At 53.2% G+C, this 14488-nt stretch overlaps 3 protein-coding genes across 3 annotated transcripts; all 3 read right to left on the reverse strand.

Annotated features, from left to right (window-relative positions):
* Positions 1–4139: 4139 nt before the first annotated feature.
* LOC110471034 (hemoglobin subunit alpha-A) lies at positions 4140–4945 on the reverse strand. Its single transcript, XM_021531227.3, has 3 exons — positions 4806–4945; positions 4471–4675; positions 4140–4367 (listed from the first exon to the last, which is right to left on the reverse strand). Exons 1-3 carry the CDS (start codon positions 4898–4900, stop codon positions 4239–4241), a joined length of 429 nt encoding a protein of 142 aa, XP_021386902.2. The 5' UTR covers positions 4901–4945; the 3' UTR covers positions 4140–4238.
* Positions 4946–7235: 2290 nt separating this feature from the next.
* Positions 7236–8156, reverse strand: LOC110471035 (hemoglobin subunit alpha-D). The gene is made up of 3 exons (XM_021531228.2): positions 8023–8156; positions 7704–7908; positions 7236–7415 (listed from the first exon to the last, which is right to left on the reverse strand). The coding sequence occupies exons 1-3, from the start codon at positions 8112–8114 to the stop codon at positions 7287–7289; spliced, it is 426 nt and encodes a 141-aa protein (XP_021386903.1). The 5' UTR covers positions 8115–8156; the 3' UTR covers positions 7236–7286.
* A 2333-nt stretch (positions 8157–10489) lies between these two features.
* LOC110471036 (hemoglobin subunit pi) lies at positions 10490–12532 on the reverse strand. Its single transcript, XM_021531229.2, has 3 exons — positions 12438–12532; positions 11292–11496; positions 10490–10758 (listed from the first exon to the last, which is right to left on the reverse strand). The coding sequence occupies exons 1-3, from the start codon at positions 12530–12532 to the stop codon at positions 10630–10632; spliced, it is 429 nt and encodes a 142-aa protein (XP_021386904.1). The 3' UTR covers positions 10490–10629.
* Between the last annotated feature and the right edge of the window lie 1956 nt (positions 12533–14488).

Genomic DNA, 14488 nt, shown 5'->3' on the forward strand with positions numbered 1-14488 from the left:
GCAACAGGACACCTTAGGATGTAAGAACACTGTGGATTTACAGCCCTGAGCAGGGCAACTGAGATCAGGGGGATCTCAGGGGTAGCTGCAATACAAGGAGATTCTGGGGAGGTTGGGATTTTTCTCTGGAGAAGGGGGAGCAAAACATGCCAGCCCTACAAAATCACAAAGAGAACGTGGACCTGGTGCATGGTGAGAGTTAAAGCCATCGATCAGTCTGGTAGATTGATTTAAAATGAATAAAAAGGACTTTATTTGGAGCAGGTGGGAGAATGAACTTCTGGAACTCACTGCCACAGGAGGTTGTGAAAACAAATAGGATCAGCAGGTTTATAAAAGGTAGAGCAAATTCATGAGCAGCAGCAGGTCAACAGGCAGATGCTGAAGGTAACAAGCAGCAATGTAGCCTCTGGAATTGCTATTTCTGCTTGTGTGGGAGCTGGAGGAACACAACCAAAGCTGGGCCCTCCCCAGATGGCATCTCCTACTGCTGAAAAATACAGAAAAACAACATGGGGAGAGGGGAAGCACTGATGTCACCAGCAGAGTTCCAAGCAAAATCAGATCTCCCAGGTGGTTGCTGTGTGGTAGGAAGACAGGGCATCCAGCAGGAAGAAAGATTTTGCATTTCTATTCAATTTCCGTCTTTGTAGTGAAAATCTAATCAATGCTCATTTTCTGTCTTCTGCCACTTTTCCTTTTTCCACTGGCAAAACAGCCAGTGGAGGAGGTGGGAGGATTCCAAAAAGTTTGAATTAAAGTATATTTCAATCATTCCTTATTTTCAGACTGCTTGCCTGAGGAAAAAAAATCTCCTTTACTCAAAAACTGATGTAAGCCACCTCCAAACATCCAATATCTCTGGGAAAAGAGGGAGGGGGATGGGGTCGCAGAAACAAGACCATCGTGTTTCTTAGCATTAGCAGGGTAAAAGGAAGAAACAAGGAGCCAGTCGGGTTTAAAAAAACAACCAACCAACCAAAAAAAAACCCACCAAACAAACAGTGGGACTTTCAATCAAAGAAAGAGATGAGTAATAATCATAGCCATTGCCAAGAATGAATCCTTTCAGATGAGTCTGCTTTCCTTCCGTGACAGATTCCAGTTCTTTGTTTACCATTATTATTTACTGTTCTGTCATCAATAACTTATTTTGTAGTGGAGAATGTCCTTATTGAGTTCTCAGATGTTCCTGAGCTGGAGGGGCTGCAAGCACTGGCTTAAAATTCAAAAGGATTCAGGCAAATCAGGGACATAATTTCAGCAGGAAAAATCTGACATTTAGGAAAGAGTGGCTGTCCAAACACACAGTAAAAAAGCAGAGACCTATTGGCTGCACCACTCATGGTTTACACTATTGAATTCCAATATGGGATGTATAAACAAGAACAATCTGTAAAACAATGTTTTCTTTCCTAATTCCAGCAAGAAGATCTCTCAACCAGTCTCCTAAGATCAGTTTCCAATGAGGAATTAATTCTATATCTTCCCACTGCTTGTTTCCTAGATCCCCTTGCTACTGGAAAGACAGAAAATTCATGGAGAATTCCTGTTAAACTCCCCTAGGATGCTTGACCTCCTCCAGAAGTACGTGTTTCTGTGTCCCTTTCCAGGACACACTCCCTAGGGACATGACTATCTAGCCAGCATAATAAGATTAGAATCCAACCTATCTGGACAATGCTGATTGCAGCCCCTCAAGACACTGGTGGAAGTCTTATGATTGGGTAAGTCATTACCATCAAGCTCATCTCCTGATGTCATTTAACTCCTCTTTCCATAAAAATGAGCTCTGAGATGCCACTTGCCTTGGTGACACCACAGAACAGAGCACTGTGCTGTTCTGGGGGTATCTTTGAACCCCGGGTGCTTTGTCCATCAAGAATAAATGAGAGCTGAGAAAAGCCTGCAGAGAGTGGGGACATCAAAGCAGGCATGACCTGGAGACACTCATCCTCTTTCTTCTGCTGAAGCTGCCTGGTGTGATTTGGCTTCCTGAGTGCTGCCATGGCCTGGGTCAGGGGGCTTTGTATCCAAATCCACCTCCTCAGTGTCACCTGGGGCTGTTTCAGGCTGCTGCTGCTGCTGGGGCAATGCAGAAGTTGCATCCAACTCTCTCCTCAGCACTGGAGCTGCAGCAATGCCAGCTGCAAAGCCAGCCTGGGACAGCACTGGGGCAAATATTTGACCTGCTCGGCTGCAGAGCATGGCTGCTGTGGTGCTGGTGGGTTCCAAGGCAGCTGGGCAGGGATGCCAGCTCAGCGTGTGCCAAGCCGTGCCCAGCGTGTCTGTGCCACGGGGCTGGCAGCGTCCTGGGGCACACACAGCCACGGCCACCCAGGGATGCCCAGTGAAGGGACCCCTGAGCTCTGAGCCAGAGGCACGGGGGGCTCAGGGCTGGAACCCTCAGCAGGTCACACAGGAGGATGAGGAGGGGTCTGTGCCCCCCTCTGAGCTGGCACCAGCATCCCCAGGGCACTCGGGATCTAGGGCTGGCTGGCAGCCCTGGCACAGCAGCCCTGCTTCTCCCAGCCTTCACAGCCTCTGCCTTGCCCCGATAAAGCACCACGGCTTGAGGTCCCCATCTGGTGGCAGCAGGGACAAACGGCTGGGACAACTCCAGCTCAGAGGCAGGACACTCCTGCTGGCATGGACTGTCCTGCCTGGGGTCACAGCACGGCTCGGGAGGAGTCAAAGCTACAGCGAGCTGGGAACAACTCCCATCCTCACAAACATTGTCCCCACGCTGCTCTTACACCTTCTCTCCTGTGCCCACCACACTTGGGACCATGAGGGCCTTAGTGGCTGGGTTTGGAGGAGTCCACGTCATTGTTGGATTTGATGTTGGCTCTTCCCAATGCTTTCCACACCAGTTCACACCTCCTTGCACACCTGTGTGTCCTGAATCCCCACCATACCCTGGTTCTCTGTGAGATCCCCAGGAAGTTGTGCCTACAGCTCTGCCTGGGTGATGTTCCTGGCTGGAAGGGTGGAACCTGCTCCAACACCTGCTCCATACAAAGGTAGATGAGACTGGCCAGTTGTGCCCTGACTGGCTTTCTCCTCCCTTCCTCACTGTGCCCCAGAACAGCGAGTGCATGGGCTCATGACACCTGCAGAGCTTTGCAGAAGAGACCCTGAAGGACCTCCTTCTCCCTTTGGAGTTAGTGGAGTTTCTCCTGTCTCTGTGCATTCGCTGACAGCGCCTGGGGGCCATGGAACCAGGGAAGAGTCCATCCTTGCCAGTGCCAAGGATCAAAGGAGCCTGTGGCAACCTTGGTTGCTTTGTGAGCCACCCTGGGGCTTCCTTGAACCTTCCCCTCCTCACTAAGGACCTCCCAGCCCTTACTCAGCACCTGGCAGGTTGTAGCCTCCTGGGACTATCTGTTGTCCAGTCTCCCACCACGCCCCACAGCTGGAGGAGAGCGCACATGTTCCTTTATCAGCCCCCACCACGGCCACCCTGCTGTGGGCTGCGATAAGGGCTGGGGGGTGCAGACACCAGCACAACTCCTGGGCTCCTTCTCGTGCCCTGACACCGCCCCACACTGCTGGATCTGGAGCTGAGCCCCATCTGCTCCCCTTGCAGCTCCCCAGGACCCCTCCACAGTGACACCCCAGCAATGGCCCATTTGGTGGAGACAGAAGAAGTCTTACACCACTGCACAGCCCTGTGCGCTGAGAGTGCAAGGAAAGATGTCCTGGCACAGGGAGGTCCTCAGGCTATTCCCACTCTGCTAGCAGGCAGAGGGTCACAGGTGCCAGGAGCCCCTGTACTCCTGCAAACCTTCTCAGGAGGAGATGCCTTCTGACACTGTTCTGAACAAGGGTGCATGGGGCTGGTGGTGCAGGAGGGGATCCCAGCGTGGAATTCTGGTGGGACAGTCTGGGGCTGCAGGGAGCCTCAGATCTTCCATGGGTCTCTCCCCTCCACTGGTGCCTAGAAATGCTCTGTTTGCTCCCAGAGCCCCACAGCAGCAGAGCAGTGTCTGCCAGATGCTGCCTCCTCTCAGGGACAGCAAAACCAGAGCCCATTTCCTCCATGTACCCACCTGTGGGGAGACCTCCACTTCAGACCCCCAGAGCACATCCCTCCCGCTCCCTTCCCGCGGGCAGCACACAGAGCAGGACACCAGAGCTGGAGCACAAATGCAAGAGATTTTATTTCAGAACATTTGACTGCTCGCTGTCGGAGGGCTGGTGGTGTGGTGGCTCCAGCTCTGGCCACAGTACACGCCTTAACGGTACTTGGCGGTCAGCACGGTGCCCACGGCGCACAGGAACTTGTCCAGGGAAGCGTGGACCTCTGGGGTCAGGAGAGAGGGGTTGCGTGTGGCCACTACCACCAGGAAGCACTGGCCCAGCAGCTGAAAGGCAAAACGGTGTGGTGAGCAAGGCAACGAGGCAAGGGAACAGCCAAGGGGCGCAGGAGGGAAGCGCTGGGCTGGTCGCCCCTGCCCACACACTCACTTTGAAGTTGACAGGGTCCACACGGAGTTTTTGGGCGTGGAGGTCGCTGAGCTTGGAGAGGGCACCAGCAAGGTCATCGACGTTGTTGGCAGCTTCGACCAGTGCAGCCGCCACCTTCTTGCCGTGCCCCTTGACCTGAGCAGAGCCCTTTCCTAGGTCGAAGTGGGGGAAGTAGGTCTTGGTCTGGGGGTAGGTGGCGAACATCCTGGAGAACAGAGGGGTTCGGAGACAGGTGAGACGGGGACAGGGTGGCAAAGCACAGGCAAGAGCGGGGCAGATGCGAGGGAGTCGGGGCTGGAGAGGAGAAAGGGTCACACCGGGGACATCCGCAATACCTCTCCAAGGCGTCGGCCCCATATTCGTCGGCTTGGCCGCCGATTTTGCCGAAAACGGCCTTGACGTTGGACTTGTCGCCGGCGGACAGCACCATGATGTCACCCCCGAGTCGGCAGCCCCAGCACGGGTGTCCCCGCTGCCCGCCGCCGCCCTTATATGCGGTGCCGCGGCTCCGCCCGCCCCGCCCGGCCCCGGCCCCGGCCCGGGGTGCTGGACCCCGGCCAGGCGGGGCCGCCGCCCGTCCTCCCCCGCCCTCCGGGCACCGGCACCGGCACCGGCAGGGCACCGGCACCGGCAGGGCACCGGCACCGGCACCGGCACCGGCACCGGCGGGGCACCGGCACCGGCACCGGCACCACCGGCACCGGCAGGGCACCGGCACCGGCAGGGCACCGGCACCGGCACCGGCACCGGCATCACCGGCACCGGCAGGGCACCGGCACCACCGGCACCGGCACCGGCACCGGCAGGTCACCGGCACCGGCACCGGCACCGGCACCGGCAGGGCACCGGCACCGGCACCGGCACCGGCACCGGCAGGGCTCTGCCTCGGGGCCGTCGGGTCTACAGTGCCTGGGCTGGCGTGGGCTGTCGTTAGGGTCTGCACTGGCGGAGGAACCCGTGTGTGTCCCCTGGCATGGGGTGGTACACTGGCTGGATGTTCCTGGCACAGCCCGGATGTGTTCTAGCCAGGTGTTGGGACTGCAGCATGGGGGAGTCTGTGCCCCACACCCCCACACAGCCCCGTGTGCACCTGCAGGTACAGGCTGACCATCCAACAGGCTGCACACACAGCCCGAGCTGCCCCAGGACACAACTGCCCCTACACGCACGGCCAGCTGACACCTACATGTCCTTGCACACGTATGTGCTGTCCCTCTGCCATCCAACACAGTGCACAGCTGCCCCTCTGCATTCCCTTCTCTTGTTCCTCAGGACACCCCACACCAGTGTACCCCACAGTGCGTGTCCTCTTCAGCCCCTGCTCCCTGAACCACAGTCACGTCTGTTTGCCAGCAGAGCCCGGAGCTGCCCTGCCCCAGCCCCCTCCCCTGCACTGGGCGTGCTGGCCCTGCTGCTCTGGGGCACCAGGGGACCCTGACTTCTGGGCAGGGAGGACACGGGCAGAGCCATGGGATCAGCACTGCAAGCGCTTTGGGAAGATACGAGGGACCACAGTGGTCTGTGGCGAGCCCTGTGTGCTCCAAATGATGAGATGAAGGTGAGGAATCTAACAAGGGCAAGGAAGAAGAGGATGGCGAGGAAGACAAGGAGGGTGAAGGGGCTTGCAGAGCTCACAGTAGGTTTGGCAGGTGGAGCAGACAGCAGGGAGAGTTCACACCCGTGTTTCCTCCATGGCTGAGGTTCTTATCAATTGTGTTTTGGGGAGATTAGCTCCGTTTGGCAGCACAGAGTCAGGAGGGAGGGCTGGGGGGGCTGATTTTCTGGGAAGCAGCAGCAGCAGCAGGGCAGGGTCTGCTGCATGTGTGTGCATGGGGAGAGCTGCCAAAGCAGCAGAACCCTTCAAACTGCTGGCACAAAAACAAATGGGTGTAAATGCACGTGAGCACACTGGGATGTGGACTGGGATGTGTTGGAGGATGGAGGACAAGCGCTGTGGGTTCACCTGCAGGAGCAGGGGCTGCCATGGCCAGGGACTGCTCCCACCTGCCCACACATGGACACTCAGGCACCTCTCTCCTGCAGGATCTCCTCCCTCTGGTGTCACAGCACAGAGCAAATCCAGGGCTAGTTTAGTACCTCATAGCCTGCCACCTGTGATCACTGATTCTTTTAAAATTCAGGCTCCAAAGTCCTGAAACCAGTGTCCCTATACTGGACTGCAGATTTGCGCATCCCATCCCCACCCTGCCTGGATCCCAAGGGAAGAGCAGACACCTGGGGCAGGTGTGGAGGTTCTTCCCTGGCAATTGACTGGGATTTGTGGTTCAGGAGCTTGAGTCCCTGAACAGTCTTTGTGCTTAATGATCTGCAATGGACTTTTCACTCCATGAATTCTCAGATTGCTTCTGGAGCTCATGCAAGCACTGAGCTCCTGCAGCACTCCTAATAAAGTCTTAAAAAGCCATCTTGATAGATGGAGACAGGCAGGATTTATCCTACACCCCCATCACCCCCAGGAATCCTTCAGGGGAATGCAATGATCACATTTGTCTTGGCACAGCCTTCACCCTGCTCCCTGGAGTGATGCAAGCACAGCTTCATTCCCTGGGTCCTGCCATCAGCTGCATCCTGTTCTGGAGAGGGTTGGAAGCAAGCAGGACCTTGAGGTGCACCCAGGGAGCCCAGGGCTGGTGCTGCCCTTCCTGTACTGCATTCTCACACCCACAGTCCCCTCCCTCCAGCAGGAACGCTGACACAGTCCAGCCCACCCCAGCCCCCAGCCGCGGCACAAACAGACACGTTGCTGCAGCAAAAGACACTTTTTTTATTGATGGTACATAGGCACAGCTGACAGCTCATCTGTACTTCTCAGCCAGCACGCTGGCCACAGCAGACATGAACTTGTCGACGGCAGAGTGCACCTCGGGGCTGTACTCCTTACCCAGGCGGGTAGCCAGAGTCACCTGCAAGCACTGCGACAGGAACTGCAAGGAAAAACAGGGCTTAGCACCACCACTCCAGCCCTCATTCCCCATCCCGCCCCTGTCCCACACCCCCTGTACCCCATCCCCTGCTGTCCACCCTGATCCCCCTCCCCCATCCCCTGTCCTTCATCCCCCGGCTCCCATCCAGATCTCTGTCCCCATTCCCTGTCCCTCAGCCTCCATTCCCCATCCCCCAGTCTCCATTCCCCATCCCCTGCTCCCTGTCCCTCCATTCCGATCCCTATCCTCAAACTCTGTCCCCATTCCCCATCCCCATCCTCTGCCTGCCTTGAAGTTGACGGGGTCCACACGGAGGTTGTAGGCATGCAGGTTGCTGAGCTCAGACAGAGCCTGGCTGAGGTTGTCCATGTTCTTGATGGCACCGCCCAGGGCAGTCATCACTTTCTTGCCATGGCCACGGATCTGGTCAGAGCCTTGTGACAGGTCGAAGTGGGGGAAGTAGGTCTTGGTTGGGGGATAGGAGTGGAACATCCTGGAAGAGTGGGACAGTCAGTGGTGCTGACCCCAGCTGGACCCATCACAGTGGCCCCTCTGTGGGGCTCCCACCCCCTCGTCCCCCTCTCCCATGGGGTCCCCAGGCCTGTACCTGTACAGGGCATCGGCTCCGATTTCCTCCTCGGCACCACCCAACTTTCCCCAGATCTGCTGGATCAGCTTCTTGTCCTCGGCGGTCAGCATGGTGGCGGCTGGAAGAGTGGGCAGGGGTTGGTGGCAGCAGCACCGCAGGGACACCTCTTATAGCTGCTGGCACCTCCTCCCAGCCTTATCTTATCACACTGAGGGACCAGGGGATGGCCGGGCCCTGGGAGCGGCTGCGGCACTGCCTTGGGGGCCCCGGATGCCTCGGGGGGGCCCTGCCCTAAGGAGGCCCCTGTGGGGCCCAGCTGCCTCTCCTGCCCCACTGCACCAGCCCAGCACCAGAATGGGGCAGGGGGCAGCACCTTACCAGGCTGTCCCTTGGACAGCAGCAGCCCCAGGCATGTCCCACAAGTGCCACATCCTTGTCCAGCCTGGCTGGCATGTCCTCAAACCTGCTGTTGTGGTCCATCGTTCTCCACAGATGGGCCAGGATCCCACTTGGCTCTGAGGGTGTTGAGGTAGGTCCCACAAGTGTCCCATGTCCCCTCCAGACTTTGGCACATCCAGCCCCTCTCTGCCCCAAGAGGCCCCATGGCCTCTGAGTAGGAGCCATGGACAAGCCCTCCCAGAGAAATCCAGGCAGGGATTGCCTGACAAGCATCACAGGATGGACTTTGGGAAGACCGTGAACCCAAAGAGGAGGTTGTTCCCTGCCTGGACAGTCTTCCCAAAGTCCATCCTGTAATGCTTGTAAGTCCTGGACTCCTTCCCTTGTTCCCACCCCAATGTGTGCTCCTGCTTCTCCCTATAAATGCTGGGAAGTCCTGCAGGACACGTGGTGGCTGGTCATACAAGAACAGAATTTTAGAATAATCAAATTATTAATGTTGGAAAGGGTGTCTAGGATCATCGAGCCCAACCATTCCCCCAGCACTGCCAAGGCCAACACTAAACCAGGTCCCCAGGGGCCACATCTGGACATCTGCTAAATCCCTCCAGGGACAGGGACTCCACCACTGCCCTGGACAGTCTGTGCCAGTGCCTGGAAAGGCTTTCAGTGAGGAATTTTTTCCTAATATCCAACCTAAGCCTCTCCTGGCACAACTTGAGGCCATTTCCTCTGACTCTCACATCCTTCTCTCAGCTTCTGTGGGAAGGAGTTGGTGCAGGGTAAGGGACACGCCAGTTGCTGACCTAGCACATAAGTCATGGATTTAAACCTCCAGGTTACCTGACATCCATGGATGAAGAATGCTTTAAAAGCTGCTCTGGTGACATGTTTAGAGCCATTTGGTGGCCTGAGAGCTTCCACATCTTTCTCCCCCTTGTCCAAACACAGTCCCTAAATTCCAGGGATGAGACAAGGACTGCCACTTGCAGTGCTGGCTCAGGCTGGCCATCAGAGCAGGCTGAAGGCCTTGCACCCCGTGTTTAATGCCAGAAGTCTGAGACAGGAGCTGACATGGTCCTGTGCTTCAGGTTTTTGGCCAAACTGGCCCAGTAAAAGACCGATGTTCCAGATTTTGTTGAGCAGCATTTGCACAGCATCAAGACTGTCTCTTCTTCTCACGCTGCCCCCACCCAAGGAATAGATTTTGAAGTGCTGGGAGAGGACACAGCCAGGCAGATAGGCCCAACTAATCAAAAAGGTATTTCATACCATATAACACCATGCTCAGCAATCAAAGGGAAAAGAAGGGGTCTGAGGGAGTTTTAGGGGGATTATTTATGGTTTTTGCTCATGAACTGGCTGAACATCAGCCTGCCTATGGGATGTGGTGAGGGATTGCCTTTGCATCCCATGTTTTGTTTTCTTTCCTGCACTTCCACATAGTCTTCACTAACTAAACAATTATTTCTGTTTGTTTGTTTGATCTTGACCCCCAATTTTTCTTGCTTTTATCTTCCTTTGCCCTTCACCTCATCCCATTGCAGGGGGAAGGTGAGTGGGAGTTGGGGCACAGTGGCTGCACAGTGGGGTTAACTCACAGAAGAAACACATCAGATGCCACATCCATACCCCATGGAGAGAGGCATGAGAGGACAATGCCCTGCATTGCAATGCAGGTTTTGTTCCCAGTAGGCTGGGATGGGTTTTGGATAGGTCAGGCAAAAAGCCTGGGTCCATTCAATGTCCTAGCAGGTGAAAGATTCTTCCCTGGTCAGCCTGGAGACAGACTGTGGTGGATATACCTTGGTGAGCAGCTGCAGTCACAGGGCTCCAGCCCATTTTGGGCTTCTGCTCAATGCTGTGTTGCTCTCACTGAATGTTATGTTATCCCCGCTGAATTGGCACATGAATTAGTATGAGTTCATTGGTATATGAATTAGTACATGAGTTTATAAAGTTTATAAACTTTAACTTTTTATAAACGCCCTCCATATTGTGTAGACATTTCAGAACACCCCTGCCTGAACAATCAGGTGTGGGCAGAACACATAGAGAGGAAAGCACAGAGACCATGGCTCACATTTGAATTATTTATTGGGTTTTGCAGATGACCAAGGCCCTGCAGCAGGGATTTAAAGAGCTGCCCAGGGAGGGGTGATGTCCCAGAGCCTGGCAGCAGGGCTGGGCTGTGGATGGACCTCCCTCACCCTCTGTTGAGGTCATTTATCTGTACTTCTCCGTCAGAACAGAGGAAACACTGGACAGGAACTTGTCCCACGCCGCATGAACTTCTGGGGTGAAGTCACGGGGATAGTGGGCAGCCACGGAGCACAGGATACAGTGGGAAAGCAGCTGTAAGGGAAAGCAGCAGGAAATCCATCCCAGTGAGTACCAGGTATCAGTGTAAGGGTCTGCAGTGAACCTTGGGCCCAGTGTGCTCAGGGATGACAAGCACATGTCCCAACCAGGCGGTGCTGCTGCCTGAGATGGGAGTGAAGAAGTGCAGTTGTCTTTTGTTTAGGGCCAAAGGCACTGCTTGATCCCACTCCCTCTTGTATGTGCCCCTTCCTCAAGTGCAACAAAGTGGGACTGTTTATAATTTATTAAAACTTTGTTCCAGACAGGTGATACAGCTTGATGTATGAGGCAGATTAATTTTGAATTACAGCAAAACCAGTAGAGATTTGAGTCTGTCGAACACAAACCACAGGAGTTCTTTGCATGCATTGGGCCAGAACTTCCATTAAAAGACCCAATGTCAGGTTGAAAATCATATGAGAAACCGACTGTGCAGCACAGTCAGGGATCAAGGTGCCATTAGAGACCTATGGTCTCTAATTTTGTGATGGCACTTTCCACCCCTGAAAGTCTCTGTGCTCACTCACCTTGAAGTTCACGGGGTCCACCCTGAGGATGTAAGCATGCAGCTCGCTGAGCTTGGCCAAAGCCCTTCGGATGTCATCAATGTTCTTCACAGCTTCCCCAATGGCACTCATGACCTTGGAGCCATGGCCACGGAGCTGAGCTGAGCCTTGGCTCAGGTCGAAGTGAGGGAAGTAGGTTTTTGTCTGGGGGTAGCTCAAGAAAAGCCTGGAGGAGGACATGATGAAGAGGGTCAGCATTAGAAATGGTATGAGGTGGTAAAACCTCAGAACAAGTGCAGTGTAAACCTTCTGCAGCACATGCAGATTAGACAGCAGGTTTATCTGTATGTACTAGAGAAGAATTAAGTGTTAAAAATTATTTAAAACTTAGTGTAGCCTTGGGTTTGCTTTTGTTTGGTTTTGTTTTTACTAAATAAAAGCCCCATCTTGTCACCAAATTTCCTGTATTATATTATAACCAAGTTTCCTCAACCTTCAAACAAAAATTAACAAACCAGAATTGATATTAATGGTACTCAGAATCCTGAAAGGAGGATCATAATACTATATATTGAGCTGTAAATAGCATTTAAGTCAGTTTGAATAACATAAGAATTTCTGATAATTTCCAGAACCTTTTATACCAGCTTGTTTAATTGGTATGGACTTTGAATTACTGTGCCATGCTTCATGCAGGGGGTCCAGCTGTCTTGTTTCCTAACAGTTTGTTACTTAACAACTGGAACAATGAAACCTGAGCATCCAGTGAATTTAGTGGACAGCTATTCTCTAAATGCATAAAAACTGCAAGAGAAAGTGCATCACTTGTACCATAAACCACTTAAAGTTTATTCCCTAACAGGGATAATGGTGTTCAGGACACTGAGTATGAATGACTTTGTATTCCTCACCAGTGCTTCTGGCTATGAATTCTTCTGTATGGCTATAAGAAAAAAAACCAACCCTATTAAATAGTTTAAAAAAGCATGCTTTACTGCCAGATTGTGAAGCATTTAGTAGCACAGCTATAACTCCTGGAGATTACATATCAAACAGCACAACTCTTCATCAAGTCTCCCTGGTCCCAGCCTGCTCTCACTCACCCAAGTTCTACATGAGAGGCATCCCAAAAGCAAAGCCCTCTTTGGAGGCCTGCTGGGGCCTTACCTCTCCAGTGATTCTGCCCCGATGGCATCAGCCTGGGTGGCCACCTTGGCCCAGACGGTGACCACGGCGGCTTTCTCGGCTTGGGTCAGCGTCATCGTGCAGGAGGTGCTGGCTCTGTCCCCTTGCAGTGGCAGCTCAGAGCAGGTTTGGACTCACCACCTGGCAGCCCTGGTTATAAAGGGGAAGGGGGGAGCAGAGCTTGGTGCCTGTCCACACTCATTGGTCACTCCAGAGGCCCGCTGAGGAGTGGGGACACTTATCTCCTGAGGAGCAATGGCTACACTGGCAAGGGTCAGCACACTGTCCTCCTTGCCTGCTGGCCTTATCAGCTTCTTGCTTCTTAACCTAACAGCTGTGTGGTCCAAAGAAATTGTCTGGACACGTATTGATACATGAACAGAGAGATAATGCTGCAAAAGTCCAGTGGTGAAGCATTAGGACACATGTCTAAGCTGAGGAGCGTGTGGGCTGCAGCGTGCTAAGGAGCCTGGAGAGGAATCTGCATTTCCTCCCTTGGTTCACAGATGTGAACACAAGACTCTGAGCCTTTCTGACCCAGCCACTTCCAGTATATGTGGCTGCACCATGTGCAATATTTCACATAAAATGGTTTGTAGGTAGTGGTAGGGACGGGCTGGGAGATCTGTAGTGCAGTTCAGAGGAGAAATGAAATTCTGATTTTTGAAGAGTAAGTGCAGATTCTGCCATTTGCTTCAGGACTTCACTTTGCCAGCTTCTTGCAAAGAATTAGGGACTCACAATTGCTGCCTATGACAGCACTGGTAGTAAGGATTACTTTGGATACAGGAATACAGAGTTTGTGAAATTGAGTATGGTACTAGAAAAATGTGTGTGTGAGAGAAACCCCAGTCAGATTTCTTTATTTATAATCCTCAGACTGCACATCTTTGATTTCTAACTGTGTGATCTTACTGTTAGTTGTTCCCTGCACTGTAAAATAGCTCTCAGCACTCCTGTTAGTGCTGGCTGTGTTGTGCTGTGCTGAACATGCACAAGAGCTCCTGGTCCTACAGCAGATGGCTGGTACCATCAGCGTATGGGCCCTGGGTGGGTGAAGGACCAAACAAGCAAAATGGAGACCAGCACAGGTCTGTAATCACAGGTAAATGGGCAAAGTGTCAAAGAAATACCCTACTGGAGATGGTTGCTGCAGAACCTCTGGGAGTAACTATCCTGCCAGCAGATAAAGCAGAGGTAAATCTCTTTGCCACACTGATAAACTTCAGCAGCCTCAGCCATCACCACTGAGAGCTGGCAGCTTGCACAGAGCCCTGGCTGGTACAGTCAGAGGGGTCAGATAACATTCTCTGCCCAAGCAGCCCTGCACTTGCAGAAGGACTCTGAGCCACCCCTTATACTCTGCACTGGGCTCTAATTTAAGCTTCTCTGCATGCCATCTGTCACACAAACTAGAATAAACCTTGGGCTTTCCCAAAAGGCAGGCACAAAGCACTTGGGCCTCTGAGTATGCAGGCCTGGCTGGGTTTGAGGATCTTGAATTATCATCCCCTCTGTGGAGGCCAACAACTCCTCTGGGATTTAATTTCAGATTGTGTTCAGTGCCACAGCTCCTCCTCAGTCCTTCTGACCAAGGGCTGGGTGGCTGGGTAATTCACTCACTTTAAGAGGGGATATGAAAGTAGACTCACCTGAGACACAAGGAGGACAATTGTTTTACCACAGGGAATATTATCAGAGGGCTATTTGTATACCTTCCCTTTGATACTGCCATACATATCCCCTGAAAACCCAGAGCTCACTCTGGCTACACTGATGCAGAGCAGTGCAGTCTCCATTTCAAAGTACCACTGACAACACAGGCAGAGCCAGGGCACAGACAACATGGTATTCAATTTATACAACTTAAATGGGTGGCAGTACCAAGAAAGGTGGTATTCATCATCCCTTGCTACACACATTTCCAAAACTTGCAGTTTTCCCATAGAAAATTTACTTCCAAAATATAGATGCTGTTGTGAAATATCCATTTACATAATGTTTTTGTCTCCTCCCCAAAGTACTGCCTCTTA

The sequence above is a fragment of the Lonchura striata genome, chromosome 16 (assembly GCF_046129695.1).
Source record: "Lonchura striata isolate bLonStr1 chromosome 16, bLonStr1.mat, whole genome shotgun sequence".
In the NCBI taxonomy this organism is placed as follows: domain Eukaryota; kingdom Metazoa; phylum Chordata; class Aves; order Passeriformes; family Estrildidae; genus Lonchura; species Lonchura striata.